Genomic DNA, 20,388 nt, shown 5'->3' with positions numbered 1-20,388 from the left:
TCAAACAAGCGAGAGAAAGCCAAACAGCCACCCAGTACATTTCAACAAAATTTCCAATGTATTGGCGCACCGTAACTAGGATAGGTAAATAATTTCACAGGCGTTTCCAATCCATGTTCGTGTATTATCTATGGTGACAGGGCCTGCGAAAACAGGGCATGCATGTGGGCACACAAACGTCCCATCACACAACAGGTCATATCTCAGTAATGAATAGACTATTTGTATTCTCTAACATGTATTAGCCTATATAATAGTTAGACGTCAAGAACCAGGGTTCTACGCAGGCCCGTAGCCAGGGATTTTGAAAGGGGGGTTCTTTTTGACCAAAAGTGGACCTTTAGTAAAGGTCCAAATATTGTGACTGTTCTATTAGAGTGGTTGACTGCTCTATTAGAGTATCTCGATCTTGCATTGCATTTAATCCATGCAATGAATGAGTTACTCGAAGCGCTTAATTTAGTTTCTTATTAGTGGTATCTAGTAAACTGTAGCTAATGGACTTTTGCTCCTGAAAATTTGGACTTGTATACCAAAAATTGTGGACCTTTTTCCCAAGAGGGCGGTTCTTCCGAACCCCCCCTGGCTACGGGCCTGCTACGGGATTTAGAAAACTTGAAGGCCCTGGGCTGTAGCGCCCGAACGAAGCGAGGTCGCTACTAAGGGCCTGAGGGTTTTCTAAATCCCGTAGAACCCAGTGGTTCTTGACGTCTAACTTATTTAGACTACAACTCGTTATTGTACCTTGAGTTGACAGCTGCTTGTAAATGGGAAATGTATGGCTAATTACTAGAAACAAGCCCTCTACACCTCCCTACATGGTGGGACCTCAGCGGGGCTGTTGCTACCCGTTTAAACGCCCATGCGTGGTCAATGTTACAGGCGCGTGCTATGTATCGAAGTACTGGACTCAGCGACTGGACTACAACTCATTGTTGCTGTTGTTGTGCCTCGACAGCTGCTTGTAAGCAAGTAATGTAGTGTTGATTAGTACAAACAAGCCCATTACACCTCCCTCTAATTCAGTACGGCTGTTACTAGCCATTTAAACGCCCATGCGTTGCCAATGTTACAGGCACGTAATTATCGTGTTTCGTATCGCCTCAGAGCGTGGTCTCTATTGGACATGAGCGTGGCTCTACGAGATTTAGAGACCACGTTTTCAGCCAATCAAATTTCAGTATCAAACTTGTTGTAGTCTAATAAATGTTTAATATTTGATGAAAATTGCATGAATATAACATAATGACATAAAAAGCCGGTTATGAGTCATGAAAGTTTGAAAAAAAATAGGCAAAATTTGTGCTCCCTTGAGCTCATAATATACCCTGTTTTTGCAGGTGCGGTTATATACATTCAGTCTATACGTGGTAGTGCATATGATCTATTCACACTCATTAAGCCATGATAATTATGTTCAGTTAAAAGACAAAATAATAGACAATGCTTTCCATATTCTTGTAGGAAACTTAAAATCACTATGTGTGAAATTTAATGCGTTAAAGCATTCTTCCAAGTAGCAGCTAAATTTATACACCAATATAATAATACGTAGTTATGTGATATCAATGTCTAGGATATATACCTATCTCCTGAAACCTTACCTTACAGAATCCTTACATGGTATTATAGCTTACAATTAATATAACCATTGATGATTCTACTTATCAACTCTTTGCTTATTCATAGAAACTGCTTGGCATTTATTATTATTATCCTTATTAGGCCTGAATCAAACATGCCCAAAATTTTGCCCAAAATGCTTCAGGAATTTCCCAAAATTTTCACCTATTATGCTCTTCAGTATTTCCATTATGCTTGTATTGTGCTCCTAGATTAGCAACATTTTTTTACAATTATCTTGCACTGCTTGAAGTATCTTAGTTTACTACAGTGGTATATCCCCAGTATATGGAACAGTTAATTGTTTGTTATTTTAGTAGTTTTTCAGTAAACCCACATTCACTGAGGTTTACTGAGAGTTTAAAACTTAGTAAAATAATTATGTTCCATATACTTAAGTTTACTGACACTTTACTATCAGTATAACTACAGTAAGGCATCTTAACAAATTAGTAAACTAAGAACCTTCAAGCAGTGTTGGAGACTTGGAACATTTTCATCTGTGAATGCTCTATTAGAGTATTTCACTACAAAGTGACTGTTCTATTAGATATCTAGAGTATCGATTTAAAGGGTATTTGCAATGCATTTGAGTGCTCTAGTACAATTTACGCTTTCCACTGACTGCTTTATTAGGGAGTAAATTAATTAAGCTCCACATGTACAGTTTAAAATACCCACCTAATATTATGTTAGCATTATGCTGGCATACTACTCCAGCCTATTTTGCTGGAATATTTGACACAGGCCTCATCCTTATTGTGTAAAACTTCTGTACAGAAGATGATTATACACAGAAAAGGGGGGGGAAATCAAAAATAATATAGCTACAATAAGCAACACAAAACACTTTTGCCCTTCATAAGGCTTACTACTAATAATGTGCAAACTATTAACCCTCTAAACAATGTGCATTAATTAGAAATTTGGGATGTGATCCTCAGTTACATTTTGCTGTAAGAAAGTGATAGTATCAGTTAGCTGATGAGTATAATTTGTGCTATGGCATGGTTTAGTTGTAGTTAAGGAACAATCAGTGTAATAGCTAACTAGTTAATAGCTACTGTAGTTACATAATGGCTTGACAGCTGTTCTGAAGTAAGCCAACCCCAGGGTTTCCGGAAACCTTGGAAACTCCGCTAAAACCACCCCCACATAGCAACAACATGTTCTTCTATTGGCAGTTTCATTTACAAAGTTTAAACTTTATTTAAAATACAGTGTATTCATAGATAAGTATGTACAGTTATGAACAACTTTCTGAAAGTATTTCATGTACCCAGTTAGGTGCAACCTCTTGCAGTTTTATAAGTCGATTAGTTTCTGACAAATCTAATTCTTCATCGTATTTTTTACCCTTGTAATAATGATACATTGTATTTATAAGAGGTGGTCCTGCTTTCAGTGAGTTATTGATTTGCTGGAAACATTTTGTAAAAATCTGAATATGAGGTAAATACATCAGAGTAATGTGATGATATTCCGGTGTCATCATATGCAATTGTTCACATTTTTCTGTAACAAAATGTAATAATTTTCCACTGCATAATGGGATGACCTTCTTTATTAGCATGATTGCTTGTTGGGCTACTAAACCAATAGGATAATTGATGATAAATGCTTGCATTGTTTGGATTAAATTGTCATAGTTTTTGTGAGTAAGACAATGTTGAACATTCTGATTTAACTCCCTACTCAATCTGTGAACATCTTTTAATGTTTTATGACACTCACTTATAAGAGAGTTTATTTTCTCACACAAAGAAGGCAGGAATTTTTTAATCTTTGTTGAAATTTTTAAAGCATTTTGCAAGCGTTCTAATGTTAGTATCACAATATGTGGATCATTGATTGTGCACAGATTTACTCTTTTTAAGTAAGATGGTAACAAGAGATTTTCTATTTCACTCAGTTTATATTTCAAATAATCTACAACAGTTAATGATGCTAGGTTGTGTACTCCACAGGAGCTTTGAAATTGTTGCTTTATTCCAAGTAGTATAGATGTAGAAGTACCCAATCCAGTAATTGGTGACAGAGTTTGTACTTCATTACTATCCATACAATCAAAAATGTAATGACTAATGACAGCATGAGCCTCCACACAATGCTGTTTGTTGTTATGTGGAGGTATTATAGTATCACTAAATTGGACTAGGCCATACACCCATAGTATATCAATGTTATCACTTGCTTCTTGTTCAGTTACATTCCAAAGATTGTGCAACACCTTTGTTGGCAGTGAAGTGCCAATGCCAGTCCATAATATTAATGATTTTATTTTATCTGACAATGATTTTGTCAGCAACTCCAAGGTCACATCAATACAAACTTTAACCGCATATTTACGACTTTTTTCAATGTTATTTCTGTCAAAGCCTGTTAGACCTTTATCGTACAATTTTGTTTTCACACTTTGAATACCTTCATGTGGCAATAAACTACGTCGTTTCAGATTGTGAGACAATTGTCCTCTTATAAGGGAGAGAAGTAGTGGCCACAAGTGGACATCTTGAGCTAGTTCATCAAGTGAGTTCACATCCTCTTGTGACAGTTGACTGATATCAATCACTCCACTGGTCAGTAGAGAGATAGCTTCACTTTGCTCCATAGGACCTACACTAACTACCTGTTTGGTAGGTATGTATTGATCAATATCATTCATCCTGGTAGTGAGGACTATTTTACAGTTACTAAATGCCTTCACTATTGGCTCTGCATCTTCAACATGCCACACATCATCAATAATGACAAGAAGATTACGACAATAAAGACTTGTAAGTTGATTGATTTGTTGTTCAATGACATTAACATCACATTGTTCATCAGTTAATAAGTTATGTAATCCTTTTAACTTCATACTGGGATCAGTAGCTTGTGGTCCAAGTTCTATAAACACAACGCCATCTTTGAATTGTTCCTTTATCACAGGATGATGACATAAAGCAGTGACAATAGAAGTCTTGCCAAATCCACCAGCTCCAGTAACTGTTAAACTTGTTTCATAACTATGAGGGTCGATGGTGGACTGACATAATTTAGTGACCATCTCATCTAGCAATAGTTCACGACACACATAGTTTGGTGTTATTGGTGGAGGAGGTGGACACTTTATCCCTATGGAAGTACCATAATGGTAACAAAGTGTGCTGTAATGGTTGGCATTATAATATGTTAATGTGGACAACATAATTATGTACATACTGCAAAACATGATAAAAGCTAACAATTTGTATAGGTAATCACACACATTTTGAGTTTTGCCTCATACAATTTTGTCTGTTACTCATACAGTTACACCCTAATTGCACAAAAATGTGTGTCATTACGTACTAATCACATAGTGACAACCTTCTGCACTAACAACTGTTGCTAAGCAACAAAAAATTGAAAATTAATAAAGAAAGACTAATCGCACTTAGCGACCAATGCCTAGCAACTGTTGCTGTTGCACAAATTGTTGCTTACCTTTACAACGGTTACCTAACAACTGTTGTAAAGCACCTACATTGTTGCTATGCTATGGGTGTCTATCACTATAGCAATGCCAGTTGTCAATTAATTGCAATAGAATCACACCATACTGTCACATTAACAGTACAATTACAGAAACTACTAGTGCAGTTTGGGATTAATTGCACTCCTACTAAGGATTTCCTTTCCAAATCTTTGTAATTCCTAAGTGCAATGCTTTTGTGTGTGCTTCCATCGCATAAAATGTCAAATACCTGTAATATGTGATGAGGCATGTATGGCTGAATGAAATACTGATACACAAGTTTAAAAGCTAATATGAAGTAACTTCCTTGAATCACACCGGCTGTACCGTGTTGGTAAAAGGTAGGAAGTGACGTAAAGGATCACATTTTTTTTCGGTTTGCGCTTTACAGGCATGTTACAAGGATTTGGAAATCCTCAGTACTATTGGGACTATATGTATGGCAAACCAAATTACTATGTAATTAAAATGAAAATTGAAAGAGGATTGCATTCCAACAATTGTTTGTAGCTATAAGTCCTTAAAAGGAGAGCAGTAATTGGTTGGGATGCATATTGGTAAGGTGTAATAAAATTATGATCTCTGTCTCATACTTACAACACATGCAGCTGTTGTTGAGGTTATTGTTACCAGAACCATTTTGGAATTTTGGACACTTTGCTTTACAAATACATAAAACATTTAAATTAGTAAAGATTCCCATTAAAAATGATAATGTAAACAGTACACAAAACAAATTGGAATTTTCAACTAGAGTAGGAACCATAGCACATCGATAAAAGTACTGAAACAAGTTGGAGTAGTGCACGATATTAAATCACTGTAAAACAATAAGAAGTGTTATATCCCTACTGTGCTCAAGATACCATAATGGAAATGCACAGTAGGGACATAAAATTGAAAATTCCAAATTAATTTGTGCACTTGTTTGTTTGTAATATATTATTATGAATGGTGAGCCCACCCAGCTTTATCAATTATCGTCTGAAAAGTGAAGTATCCATTACACTTTGTTGTCAGCTATAATGTTAGACCCGTTACACAGCATTACGAATTGAGAACTGTTTGAAAAGCACCCCTACAATCCATGCATACTGCATCAAAACAAAGAAGAAATTGGCGTGCCCCATTTTCATCAATTATCGTCTTAAAAGTGAAGTATCCATTATGCTTCGTTTTCAGCTATGTTCAACCTGTTACACAGTAGTACAAATCAAGAACTGTTTGAAAAGCACCTCTGCAATCAAAGTAGCCACTATGAAAATATGAATGGTTTCCATTACAAAGGGAAGCCATCACGTGCTACCACCAAATTGACACTTTTCACTGCCAGCAAAGATGAATGGGACACAAAGTGGGACACAAAGGAGGACACTGGTAAGTCAATGAAGAATGCATTGTATGTACTGAGGTATGCCAAAAGGCACCATTTGGGCTGAAGCGATGTCAAACAGTGAAAAAATTAAGCCCATAGCCTTTGCCGATATCAAGTTACACTTGTCTGAAGGCATCAGTCAGTTACTTACTCAGTCAGTCGTCAGTCAGTCACTAGAAAATTCCATTAAATATTATTTTTAAAATTCCATAGTAACTTGTTGAAAGCATTTCCAGTCGATCTCAAGGTTTGTTTGGGCTTAGTTTTACCTGCTTCATCATCGTCTGGGAAAAGTGAGGTTGGTTTTTGGGTGATGTTTTTTTTTTTTGTTTTGTTTTATTCTTTTCATGAGCCACGCCTACACTTCTGTGGTCCCTACTGTACTGTATGATGTAGCTAATTGATTCAATGCTAGCACATAGAATGATGAGTTTCATTGTGTGAAACATGTTTTATTTCAATGTGTATGAACATTGTACGTAATTACATTAAAAATGAACAATTAGCCATTAATGCTACCTTTAAAAATTGTCCGAGAGACATCTTACATGACAAAGGTCAACTTTACAGAATAATATTAGTCCATCTATTATCAAAATACAGCACTAAAAACAATTACATACAGGCAGCCAGATAGAATTCAAAAGATGGCCAAAACTCGAATTTTCATTTGCCAGCCTGCATCCAGATCTGCAAGGCTGGAGGCCAATTGAAGCAGCACACAGTTACCACAGTAACAAACTCACCAGTGGCATGTGCCTTTTGGGGTTCCAATGACTCTACACTTCGTCTTTCCTTTTAAGCTGATCACTGTCTTCATCATGCAACAAAACCATATCAAGATGTTAATTTTCAGTTTCAGCACTTCCGCAGCATATTACAGTAAATGCCACAAAACTATTTAACTGAAGTGCTTACACTATACTGTACCATAAAAGGCACTGGTCGCCCTGTACCTTCATAACAGGTACAAAACCATGCCCATTAGCAATCTGCCTATTAGCAATCTGGTTTGATTGGGTGCAGAGAGCACATTTCTTAACAACCTATTTACTTGAACATGATGACCCCACCTCCTTATTGGTCAAGGTGACTTGAAATGCCCTAATACAACAATCACATATGATAATCTAACAGAACAATCACATGTGTATAGCTGTATGCCATAGCAAAAAAAAGGATATTAAAAAAAATTAAAATGAAGTAGGGATCCAAGCGATAAAAAGTAGTGAAACAATAGATCACATCATAGTTTTGAGGGAAAATCTCTACTTTGGCATTGAACAAAATAATTATATGCCAAAGTAGGGATTTTCTTACCAAGCTGAGCTGTAATACCAGCCTTCATCTCTTGTTTCACTACTTATCACTTGGATCTCCACCTCATTTTTTAAAATATTAACTTTTTATAATTTATTTAACAACTCTGTAACCTTTTTCCAATCGCCTGTGTTTGTGCTTCAATTGTACTTGCAATTCCATATTGGTAGACACACCTGTGAAAAAAAGCATATTAAAAACATTACAAGTATTAGTTGTAACACGGGCATGAGGGCTTTGCCTGCAGCCCTCGGGCAGTCGGGCATACATATCAGACAAAGCCCGAATGCCCCGTGTTACAACTAATATGTAACACTTATTAGGCTGATAGCCTGTATAGGGTGATAAATCACCCAAGCCAATATGAGTGTGGCCACTGGATGTATTATATATGCATACCTAAAATTTTCGATTATGGGTCAGCAGCTAGTACGTTCTGGTTGCGTTCGGTTATGATAAATGGACATATTCTAGACATATCACGGGGAATTTCCGTTATGCGAGTTTAATGTTTTAATCAGTGCTATTGAATTGTTTATGGAAAAACTACGCAGTTCACTAAAGGCCTAGACAGGTAAGCTTGCTTGTAGAGTGGTTACTCCGTGCAGAGTGGTAGCTTCGTGATGGGGATGTGTCCGTATTTGAAAACATTCAGAAACGATCAAATGAATAAGCTATAGCACTAGTTTTCACCTTAGCCCAACGTTTTTCAACACGTAGGATGGCGAAGATAACAAAACGCTCTCCATCGTGTGTGGATTTCATGGCGAAATCCAAGTTGTGAATCCTAATCACGTGAGTATTATTCGATCCCCACAATCGATTTTGGTATCTACGTCTATATAATCAGTGCCCAGTTGTAGCCGGCTACATTTCGTATGTAGTCCGGCTAGCTGGGCTACATACGAAATGTAGCCTGGGCGGTTCCTTTGATCTGAGATGTAAAAGTGTTACATATCCATATACATATGTACGTACATACAGTATGAGTATACATGTAGATATGTACGTAAGTACATACGGTACATAAATACACAAACACAAATTTCACAAACCTTGATTGGATTGTGGTACACTAGCAACCCCAATTCTTGCAGGTGAATCGTTTGATGTCTGCTGTAGTGTGTTTGGATAATCAGATGATGAGCTGATACCATCATTAGGCAGTGCAGTGGTTGTAGTTGTTGTAGTGGGTGGTGTAGAATAGTCAGCAGACAACAATTCTATACACATACGGTAAATATACTCACTACATATTATTGTACAGTTGATAATGCTCTACACTCTAAAATCCTATCCAATCGATTATTAGATCAATTAGTTTGACAAATACATATGGCTGGGAAATAAAGAAAAATATCAAACAGTATGGTAGTACTGTTTAAATAAGGATAGTCCCTAAAATGGGGGGCCCCACACAAAACGTCATCTTTAAAATTCATCCTAGAGATATCTTATGCCACGAAATCAACTTTACAACATACAGTAATATTAGTCCATCTAACATCAAATACTGCATGCAATAAATACAACCAAACTATTACAGGTGACTGGATATAGAATTTTAAAAATTGCCCTAACTTTTTTGTCTGCCTCACTGAACACAGTTGCAAGGCTGGAGACCAAACAAAGCAGCCCACAGCCACAACTTTATGCCACCATAAAAAAACTCATCAATGGCATGTGCCTTTTGGGGTCCAACAAGTGTGTGCCCTGTGTATCTTGTCTTTCCTTTTCTCCTCAGTCAGGCTATGCATTTGTCATCTTCTTCATGCAACAAAACTATATCAAGGTGTTAATTTTCTGTAACAACGATTTCCTTGAGCAGCATATTTATGTGCTCCAAAATTATTTTAAATACTGTAAGCTGTACAGGACACCCAATAGAAACCTGTAACTTCACAATAGTACAAGACCACCATAATTAATAGTCTAAGTTGACCAATAACAATCAGGCATGGAGACCACACCTCTTAACAATCTATCTAAACACAATGACCACACTCTCATATTGGTCTAGCTATGTGATAGTATGGTGAAAATAAGGAATAGTGACTACACCCCTTGGTAGGTGAGAGTCTGGCTTGACATACGCTAATACAGCAGTCACCCTAATAGAACAGTCATGTATGATATTGTAATAGAATGATCACACATGTATGTATCATACAGCATGACAGTACTGTATATTAGGGATCACAGAGGTTTGGGTTTTTCTGGCCAAAAATATCACCCAAAAACCAGCTTCACAATATCATCCTGTTACCTTGGCAGTATTTGTTAGGTATAACCAAGCGTAAAAGTAAGTGCCTTCAGTATGACCCTAAATGCTTCCAATAGATTGCTACAAATTTGTTAAAAATTTTGTTCAATTGAATTTTCTACTGCCTGCCTGCCCGCCCGCCCACCCGTCTGCCTGCCTTCAGACAAGTGTAACTCAATAGCAGCTATAAGGCTATGGGCTTGATTTTTTCACTGTCCGATGTCGCTTCATCCCAAGATGTGCCTTTTGGCATACCACAGTACATACAATGGACTTACCTTTGTCCTCTTTTATGACGCATTTCTTTTCACTGACAACCAAAGGTGTCAATTCATGGTTGCGTGATGGCTTCCATATGGGATTCATCTGTACTTTGACTGAATTGATTGCAGAGGTGCTTCTCCTACTGTTCTTCATTTGTAGCACCGTGAAATGGGCCGAACATTGCTGAAAGCAAAGCATAATGGTCACTTTCAAATTAGTAATTGACAGTTGGGGTGTACAAATTGTCCATATTTTTGCGGTAACTAGATTGATTGCAGAGGTGCTTCTCCTACCTGTTCTATATTTGTAGCGCTGTGAATATGAAGCATAATGGCCACTTCACTTTCGAGTCAGTAATTGATATTTTGGGAGAATGTTCAGTTGAAAACATTACCTCTGGTGCCATCCTTTCTTTTGATGTGGTATGTGTGGGTTCACCAGTCACGATAATGTAACAAAAAAGTAAACAAACAAGTTTAAGGGAAAATTAAGAATCTTAAGTCCGATTAGTGATTACAGAAAAAAGTAGGGAAACAAGGGAGGTCACCTATACCTGCAGTTATACTACTGTACATTTAATCCCTGCCTACCATGACTGAATTAGGGATTAAATGTCCATCAATATATCGCAGATGTAGGTGACCTATTTTGTTTCCCTACTTTTTTTCTATGATCCCTAATCAAACTTAAATTAATTTTTCCTTATACTTGTAGCTGTATGCTACAGTGGCGTAGCCAGGAAAAATTTTTTACCAAGGCAAAGTTTATACATTGACCTAATTGAGAGGGTCTGCTTCTGACTCAACTGTAATGCTCCAGCTTAGTTAATGCTACAGTATACCATGCTTCAATTATTAGACTAGTTTAATTGCATTCAACTGGCACAAAAAAAACTGACTTACTCTGGAGATATTTTGAGTAGTCAGGCCACAATGGAGGTCGTAGCCATGGACACTATATTGATCTGATGTGATATTCAAGTCAGAGATCATCTCTTCCATGTGATGCTCAACTGTATTAGCTAAACATGTTAAGCTAGGAAGTCTGGGGGCATGCTCCCTCAAGGAAAAATTTGAAAATATATATGCTATGAAAATGTCATGTAGAGGCAATTTTTTTGATTGTAACTGCTAATGCATGATATGCATGATCAATTAGCTCAATGCAATGCCATGCAGTTGACTTTTGAAAAGTAGTTAAATACAATTAACATAAATGTAAATGATTTACAGCAAGCACTGCATAATGAGAGCAGTGGTTATAATCTGTACTGAACGTCCTATTAGAGTATATTACAATGACTACTTTATTACAGTATCTCAATCTTTTTACAGATTCAAGTAGCAGAAAAGTGGTCCAGCACAGTATCATTGTGGGATCCGGCCCCTGCTTAGTTCTACAGCCATAGATTCTATTATGTGTGATACAGTAATGCTGTCTAGTAATATTTGAGTAGAAAATCCGGGGTGCCACGACTCAGGCCTGCTCAGCCTGGTGTTATGTATTTTTAACGCGGCAGCTGCCTTGGTTACCTCAATGGTTGCTATACCACTGTGCTACAACAAAAAAACTAAACCAACTAGTATATCAAAAAATTAATTATTTTAAAAATGAAATAGGAATCCAAGCAATAAAAAGTAGTGAAACAAGGGATGAATGATGGAATCACAGGGGAGGATCCAGGGTTTGGGCACCAGGGTAGTAGGTATATGTAGCAGGGGGTCTGAAAGACACAGCCCCTCAGAAGTTAAAGCCATTCCATATTTTTCAGGATTAAAATTTTGATGTAGCTTATATAGAATATGCACAATAAAAATAATGCTTTCTAAGTGGACTATATTGATCCAGAGTTGTACAGGGATAAGTGGCAATAGCTCTGATTATTAATGAACAAACGCACAAAATCATGTGCATTTAATTTACAAAATATTCCTTAGCAGGCTAAGTGTGCCCATGCATGGGATAGTGCTGTAGATGCTAGTTTTCATATTCAGCAACTATGAAGGATTCTCAATAATTATGTGTGGTGACTGCTCTATTAGAGTACCTTGATCTTTTTTTCTTTTCTTTTTTTTGGGGGGGGGGGGGGGGGGGGGGAAGGGGGAGGGCACATGCCCCCTGTGTACCCTCCTGGATCTGCTGCTGCATCACAGCATAGCTTGGTAGGAAAATCCCTTCTTTAGCATTGAATAAAATAATTCAGTTATAGCATGCTAATGTAGGGATTTTCTCACAGAGCACCATTTTTCATCTCTTGTTTCATACCTATTATCGCTTGGATCCCTATTTCATTTTTAAATTAATATACTGTACAAGGTGTTTCAATCATGAATCTTGATAAGTATTTTGAAACATTTTCACAAGTGCAGTTCAGGAGGGGGGTAGGACAGTACCACGTGCACTACGGAGCGCTAACAAAAATATTTATTTTAAACGTAGTCATACTACCTGTTGAAATTAATAGGTCGTACAAAAAACGATTGTATTGTAATCATTGATGACCACTGTTACTGTTGATGTGAAAGTCGTCACCGCTATTGTAAGTTTAGTTACTCCATTACGACAGCATTTTTCCAATCGTGAATCACACCATTGCACACAACAAACTAAGTAGAACTAGAATATGTATTAATCCCTGTCGATCCCCTCCCTCTACTTTTGTACATGGTTTATTCAGCTCACATGAAATACTTTCAGTACTTGTGCAATGTTAGTACATATTCACATGGGCTTGTCCTACCCCTGAGTCAGTTTGATGCAATAATTTCTATGTAGTGCACTGTACTTGTAAAAGTGGTATTTTGGCAATGATATTGATACTAATCAATTACACTGATATAAGAATGCTATTTTTGAAATTAATTAGCACTGGCATCATTGCAGCACGTCTTGGTCTCCATCTTGATTCATCACCTTTTAAACTCTGTTTTTTTGAAGGCCACACCCTTTTTTGTATTCTGACTGTTTCAGCATGGATAAGCATATATTTGTATACTTACTATGCGAACAAGCACACTAATACACCCACCAGAATTTAGGAACAATATTTTAGGAGCATCTGCAGCTGACCTTTAAGTACGTGTCCATAATTTAAATTTGTAACACAATAGCTAGGCTCTTATAAACATTTGGCTATATCACAATGTGATTACGTCTGTGAAAACATGCAGCTTTTGCAACTCAGACCTACCAGATCTTATTTCACTGATCAACATGTTCAACTGATGTGATGTACTAATAGTCTGCAGTTGATCATACAGATCAAGTAATTCTTCTGTACAGCTCATCCTCTCAATCAAACAATCCAATAGTATCTTATTAGCAGTAGTGGTGTTACTACTACTCAATATCATACAAATCTGATCATCACTGATATAATTCTGTAATTTCCCAATACTTTGTTCATAGTTATCAGGCATCAGTTGTAGTATAGTGTGATAGTGTATCTTGAGTGGAGCAAAATCTATTTATGCGTATATGTAATATATATAAATTCATTAGTCTAGAGCACTTGCATACCGCTTTTAGCAGTAAGCTTCATTGGCAGTATTCTTTCTTTGTCAACACCTTGTTTAGGTAAAGAAGCTGTATGTGAACAAGAACACAAAAGTATTCAGTACGATATTGAAATATTTACCTAAATCACGTGTATGCAGATCTTACATGGAATACTTGCAACCTTATGTAACTGAATCTGTGAAAATTCAGCATAATGACAAATTACCGTTGAATACAATGGGTAAACACTTAGTGTATTTCTCAAAACAAATCTACATATTCTTTAAATGCTTATTTCTTACAGCTGGCAAAACGATTTTGAGGAAATCAACTGTATTAAAATCAAAGTAGTTGTCTTCATAAAGGTTAAAACTGTGGCATATTAATGACAGAATGGATAGTGAGGAGAAAGCACAATGTGGTTGAATTTACCACACATTGCAGAGAAGGTTCACAGTCATTGGTTAATCTGCAAAAACTGTAACACCACTTTCATGCATGAAACATTGTTATGCAGTAATTTTCTCTACATAACATCCATGGCCACATATGTAGGTGCAAATGAGGATGCCAACTTGAACTAGCAAAATCATTGCAAAATGTAATATATAATCTAATACAAAACAACCACACTGTAAAAAGGGCATGGCCTAAAAGCTGAAAAGATGGAAATCCAAGGTGGAAGCCAAGAGATGGTTGTGATGGTAGGATAAAGGCAAAATTTAATAACGACAATTCAGGTGAATCTGTTAATGGCAAAAAATTTAACAACTACAATTCAGAGGAATTGGTGTTGTCTCCTCCAAGGATACGGCACAAAATTTACCTGAAATATCTATATAACATTAACCTACCATCACAGCTTCTACCTTGATTTCACATCCTTTTTCATCCTGACATTTTTGCGGCTGCATCATATTTTTACAGTTTGGCTGTTTTGGATTACAAAGAACTCTCTATAGGGGACTTATTGTAACTGAACTCTCTACAAGGTAACTTGTTGTATGTAGCTGAACTCCCTACGAAAGAGTGTTGCACCGATAATTGATCCAATAATCAGTATCGGGCTGATATTGGTTACCTAGCCGATTAATCAGTTTTGATGAAATCAAAGCCAATGTTAATCCCTGTTATGCTGTGTATTATAACGATGTGTGGGAGGGTAAACATTAGCTATTTGGCATTTAATTAAGTTATGTGTTAATCGTTTAGCACCATTCCCATAGTAAACTGCTAAGCTTTAGGCCATACTAGGGGTGCAACAATATATCGATATATCAATATAATTATTGCAATATTTTTTATCACAATACAATATGTGTGATGAAACATATCGATATATGGCTGTGTTACAATATGTTGCATAATATTGCAGAGTTGTAATGAGCTGTGGCTTGTGGATAATTAGCCTATTCAGCTGCCACGTTCCTAGAGGGCAGGAATCAAAGCGACCAGAATGTAATTGTTGATGTTTTAAAAGGCACATATCCTAAACAAACAGTACTGGTTGTAGTACTGCCTACTTGTATTGTAATACCTATTTAATAACTGTTGGCCATTAGCAGCTTTTGACTGGTGGGTGTACACCACATGACACTAATGCTATCTGCTGTATCTTATGAAGCTTAAATCCATGAGTTATTTACACAAGTATAGCACTTTAACATCGCTAAAGGCCCTAATCCAAATATTGAAATATAGCAATATTTTAAAGGCAATACGCAATATGGTATTTATCCGTATTGTTGCATCCCTAGACCATAACCAAAGTAAACAGGTTTCTATGTAGCACCAGCCACTTGTCTCAACTGTATAGCAGTAGCAAAGTATTTAAAACCTGGTAAACATGAGTAGCTTGTGCTTGTGGTACACATCTTATATTACATTTTAGCCCAGAATAAACTGTATATCAATGATTATGTCACTAATTTGATAATGAAGAGGATGAGTGTTAATGTTATCAGTGAATGTCTATTGGATCGGTCATCGGTATCGGCTAATTCTGTTTCCTAATGTCAGCTATTGGAATAATTGGCTAATTTGGTTATTGTTGCAACACTACTACGTACAAAGTATACTGTCATGGTGTGTACTTTTTAGAGAGTCATTAGTGTGTGCACGTGAGCTTACTTCGTGTTGGAGTGTCGCCCGTATTGCTGCTAGAGCAGCTTGTTTTGACGTCTGTAACAGAATTTGGGGGCTTGTCCGGGAGAGAGCCGAACAGGAACAGCCTTGTCACCGAAGTAGATTCGTCAACTGAATTCTTGTCGAGGTTGTTGGGTTAGCCCAGACCGCCAGCCCTGAATTCCTTGGTACCGGGTTAATGGTACCCGTGAAGGTGACTTATGTATCCAGGTTGATCTGTGTTGTTCTCCATGTTTTTCTGTTCTTATAGAACATTCTTCATAGTAAAATAGAATGTTGTGTGGAGCGGGCGTTAATTGGAGTTTCATGAGAAGACGTTCATTCGTTTAGACACTTATCTGCAATGTCTTTTAACCTGTCAAGTTTTCTGGAGGAGCCACACATTGAGGAATTCCGTAAATTTAAGAAGACAGAATTGTTGGAACTAGGTCAACACTTCAAGCTGTCTGTGAACTCATCACAATTAAAGGGAGAAATCAGGAAGTTAGTTTTGGCATACTTAGTTGATGAAGAGAATTTGCCTGAGGAGGCTCTAGAGGGAACTGGTGGTAGTGATCAAGGTCTTGAACTGAAATGATTGGAATATCAAGAGAAGGACAAGGCCATGCAGTTGAAGATGAAGGAGCTAGAAATAAGGGGAAAGGAGTTAGCTCTTGAATATAAAGCCAAAGAGTTGGAATTAATGGCTGCTAAGGGTCGCACAAGTGAGTCATCTGAGGCTCCCTTTGATGTTGGTAAGCATGTGCGTTTTGTACCTCCTTTTCAAGAGACTGAGGTTGATAAGTATTATATGCATTTTGAAAAAATTGCCAGTAGTTTGAAATGGCCGGAGGATGTGTGGACTGTACTGTTGCAAAGTATTTTTGTGGGAAAGGCACGTGAAATTTACTCAGCGTTGCCTGTGGAACAGAGCTCCAAGTATCAGTTGGTCAAGGAGGCAGTACTTAAAGCATATGAGTTGGTACCAGAAGCATCCCGACAAAAGTTTCGTACCAGTGTCAAGGAAGAGAAGCAAACATATGTTGAGTTTGCCCGTAGCAAGGAGAAGCTTTTTGACAGATGGTGCGCATCTCAGAATGTTAATGGAGATTTTATGAAATTGCGAGAAATGCTTTTAATTGAGGAGTTTAAGAGTTGCCTGCCACCAGAAGTGAAAACATATCTGGATGAACAGAAAGTGGACACACTTTAGAGAGCAGCTACCCTTGCAGATGATGACACCCTCACTCATCGTAAAGTGTTTTTAGGATCAGATAACACACAGAGGGGTACAAATAGGTCTGGACGAAATGAGAACTGGTTGCCACCAGCACGGTACAACCTCCGAAGCCATGACAACAGTGAATCATCAAGGCGACAGTCTGGCCCTACATGCTACTATTGCAAGAAGAAAGGCCATGTCATGTCTGAGTGTTGAGCACTTGAGAAAAGAGAGAAGAACAAAAGCAAGACTCACATGGTTGCAGTGAAGACTCGGAGCAGTAGTAGTGATGGTTTGTTGTGTGTAGAAAGTAATGAAGAGTATAGGCCTTTTATCTATGATGGGTTAGTGTCTCTGGTTGGCGAGGAGAGTAATGCAAAACCTATTCGTGTATTAAGGGACACCGGAGCTAGTCAATCAATCCTTCTTGAAGGAGTATTACCATTGTCAGAGAGCACCTACACTGGTGGCAATGTTTTACTTCAAGGAGTGGAACTAGGGGTGCTTAGTGTTCCTCTTCACATTGTATATTTGTCAACTCAATTGGTTTGTGGTCCAGTGATGATTGGTGTTAGACCGTTCCTACCAGTACCCGGCATATCATTGCTACTTGGCAATGATCTAGCTGGGGACAAAGTCATGGTTAACCCTTGTGTTTCGCCCAACCCACGAGTGAGCACTGTACAGGAAGACATTGAACAACATGTACCGGGTCTTTTCCCGTCATGTGCTGTGACAAGAGCCATGGCCCGGAAAGAAAATGAGCAGAGGCCCACACTAGGAATAAGTAATAAGGAAACGCCACATGACAATGTTACAGTAGAATCGAATTCACCCAATCCTAATGGCAAGGTATTGAGAGAAGATATCCTACCTCCACAGTTAGAGGAAGTCCACCACTGACCCGTAAGCAACTGATTAAAGACCAACAGTCTGACCCGGAGTTAGCAACACTTATTCAAGATGCACTTACTGAGGAAGAAGCACAGGACCAGCCAGTATGCTATTTTCAGAAGGCAGGAATCCTGATGCACAAATGGAGATCTCCAACAGTGCCATCAAATGAGGAGTGGCAAGTGTCATACCAGATTGTGGTTCCTCCTAACTGTCGAGCAGATATACTGCAGTTGGCTCATGCCACACCTATGGCAGGCTACCTGGGAGTAAACAAGACTTACCAACGCATACTGAATCATTTCTACTGGCCAGGTATTAAGAAAGATGTGAAGCAGTTCTGCAAATCCTGTCATGAGTGTCAAGTTGTTGGGAAACCAAACCAGTCAATACCAGTAGCCCCATTAAAACCGATTCCTGTAGTAGAGGAACCATTCAGCCGAGTGATTGTTGATTGTGTAGGACCACTGCCACGCACCAAAGCAGGTAACCAGTATTTACTTACAATAATGTGTGCTTCAACTAGATTTCCTGAAGCCATTCCCCTTAGGAATATTAAGGCTAAGAACATAGTACGTTCCCTCATCAAATTTTTTACATTGGTAGGTCTTCCAAGGTCAATTCAATCAGACCAAGGGTCAAACTTCATGTCCAGTTTGTTCCAGCAGGTAATGTACCAGCTAGGAATCAAGCAGTTCAAGTCTAGTGCTTACCATCCAGAGTCACAAGGGGTCTTGGAACGATTCCACCAGACCCTCAAGAATATGATGAGAATTTACTGTTTGAAGGAGGAGAAGGAGTGGGACGAAGGAGTGCATCTCTTGCTATTCGCTGTTCGTGAATCAGTACAGGGATCATTAGGGTTCAGTCCTTTTGAGTTGCTGTTTGGAAGGGTTGTCCATGGACCATTGAAGTTGCTGAAGGAAACCTGGTTGACTGAAGACAAGCAATCAAATATTTTGGATCATGTATCTGATCTCCATAGCAAAATATCTATGGCAGCGCATCTAGCCAAGGCAAATCTCAAGAATGCCCAAGGTCGGATGAAGTTGTGGTACGACAAGCATGCCCGATCTAGAATGTTTGAACCAGAGAATAAAGTATTGGTCCTCCTACCTATTCATCACCACCCTCTGCAGGCAAGATATCGTGGCCCATATGTGACTGAGAAGAGATTAAATGAGGTTCATTATGTAGTGTATATGCCTGATCGTCGTAAACAGCGAAGAGTCTGTCACATTAACATGCTCAAGGAGTATTGTGAGTCCACTTCATCACCCTCCATAGTGCCAGCGGCCAATGTAGTAGGTCTGAAAGATGACTCGATGATGAATGAAGGACCTGTGGGTACAGATGTCAAGCTTACAAATTCAGATGTGTTAGCCAATTTGCACCAGAAGCTTGGTCATCTCTTGGTGGGAGAGAGATAGAGTATGGTGAACCTTATCAACAAGTTTCAAGAACTTTTTACTGATGTCCCCAAGAAGACAAATGTTGTATTACATGATGTAGATGTGGGAGATGCAAAGCCTTGTAAACAACATCCATATCGGGTGAACCCACTGAAAGTACAACATATGGAGAGAGAAATCAAGTACATGTTGGAGAATGACATTATAGAACACAGCAGCAGTGAGTGGAGTTCACCATGTATATTAGTTCCAAAACCAGATGGTAACTACCGATTCTGCACAGATTTTCGCAAGTTGAATTCTATTACCAAGACAGATTCTTTTCCGATACCTAGGATCGATGACTGTATTGAGAAAATTGGTCGTGCAAAGTTTGTAAGTAAGTTGGATCTGTTAAAAGGGTATTGGCAGGTACCACTCACTACTCGTGCTCAAAAGTTGTCTGCATTTGTTACCCCCACAGAATTATACCAGTATAAGGTAATGCCCTTTGGCATGAAGAATGCCCCTGCCACTTTTCAGAGGTTGATACAGCAGTTGACTGGTGATCTTGTTGGTTATGAGGGATACATTGATGACGTCGTTATTTACAGTTCATCCTGGGAGCACCACGTGGACCTCCTCCACCAACTGTTCAGTAGATTGTCACAGGCTAACCTTACTATTAACCTGGCAAAGAGTGAGTTTGGGCACTGCCAGGTAACATTTTTAGGTCATATTGTGGGCCAGGGACAGATTTCTCCAGTGATGGCCAAAGTGGAGGCAGTCAGTCGCTTTCCTGAACCCCAAAACAAGAGAGAATTGATGAGGTTTTTGGGTATGGCGGGGTATTACAGAAAGTTCTGCCACAACTTTTCTGTGGTTACTGCTCCATTGACTAATTTATTGAAGAAG

General features: G+C 38.2%; 1 protein-coding gene across 4 annotated transcripts in view; it reads right to left on the bottom strand.

Moving 5' to 3' along the window:
- Positions 1-2,807: 2,807 nt before the first annotated feature.
- Positions 2,808-20,388, bottom strand: part of LOC136246918 (uncharacterized) — a 40,512-nt gene continuing 22,931 nt past the window's right edge. For all 4 annotated transcript variants that reach the window (XM_066038514.1, XM_066038517.1, XM_066038516.1 and 1 more), the window contains 5 exons: positions 13,864-13,929; positions 13,535-13,807; positions 8,873-9,040; positions 7,931-7,993; positions 2,808-4,740 (listed from right to left, as the gene is read on the bottom strand). In XM_066038514.1, the coding sequence (XP_065894586.1) occupies positions 2,870-4,740; positions 7,931-7,993; positions 8,873-9,040; positions 13,535-13,807; positions 13,864-13,929 (2,441 nt within the window). In that variant the 3' untranslated portion in view covers positions 2,808-2,869. The remainder of the gene's footprint in view (positions 4,741-7,930; positions 7,994-8,872; positions 9,041-13,534; positions 13,808-13,863; positions 13,930-20,388) is intronic.

This window comes from Dysidea avara, chromosome 2 (assembly GCF_963678975.1).
Source record: "Dysidea avara chromosome 2, odDysAvar1.4, whole genome shotgun sequence".
Taxonomy (NCBI): Eukaryota; Metazoa; Porifera; class Demospongiae; order Dictyoceratida; family Dysideidae; genus Dysidea; species Dysidea avara.
The sequence above is the reverse complement of the archived record's forward strand: the minus strand, read 5'-3'. Positions and strand labels throughout refer to the sequence as shown.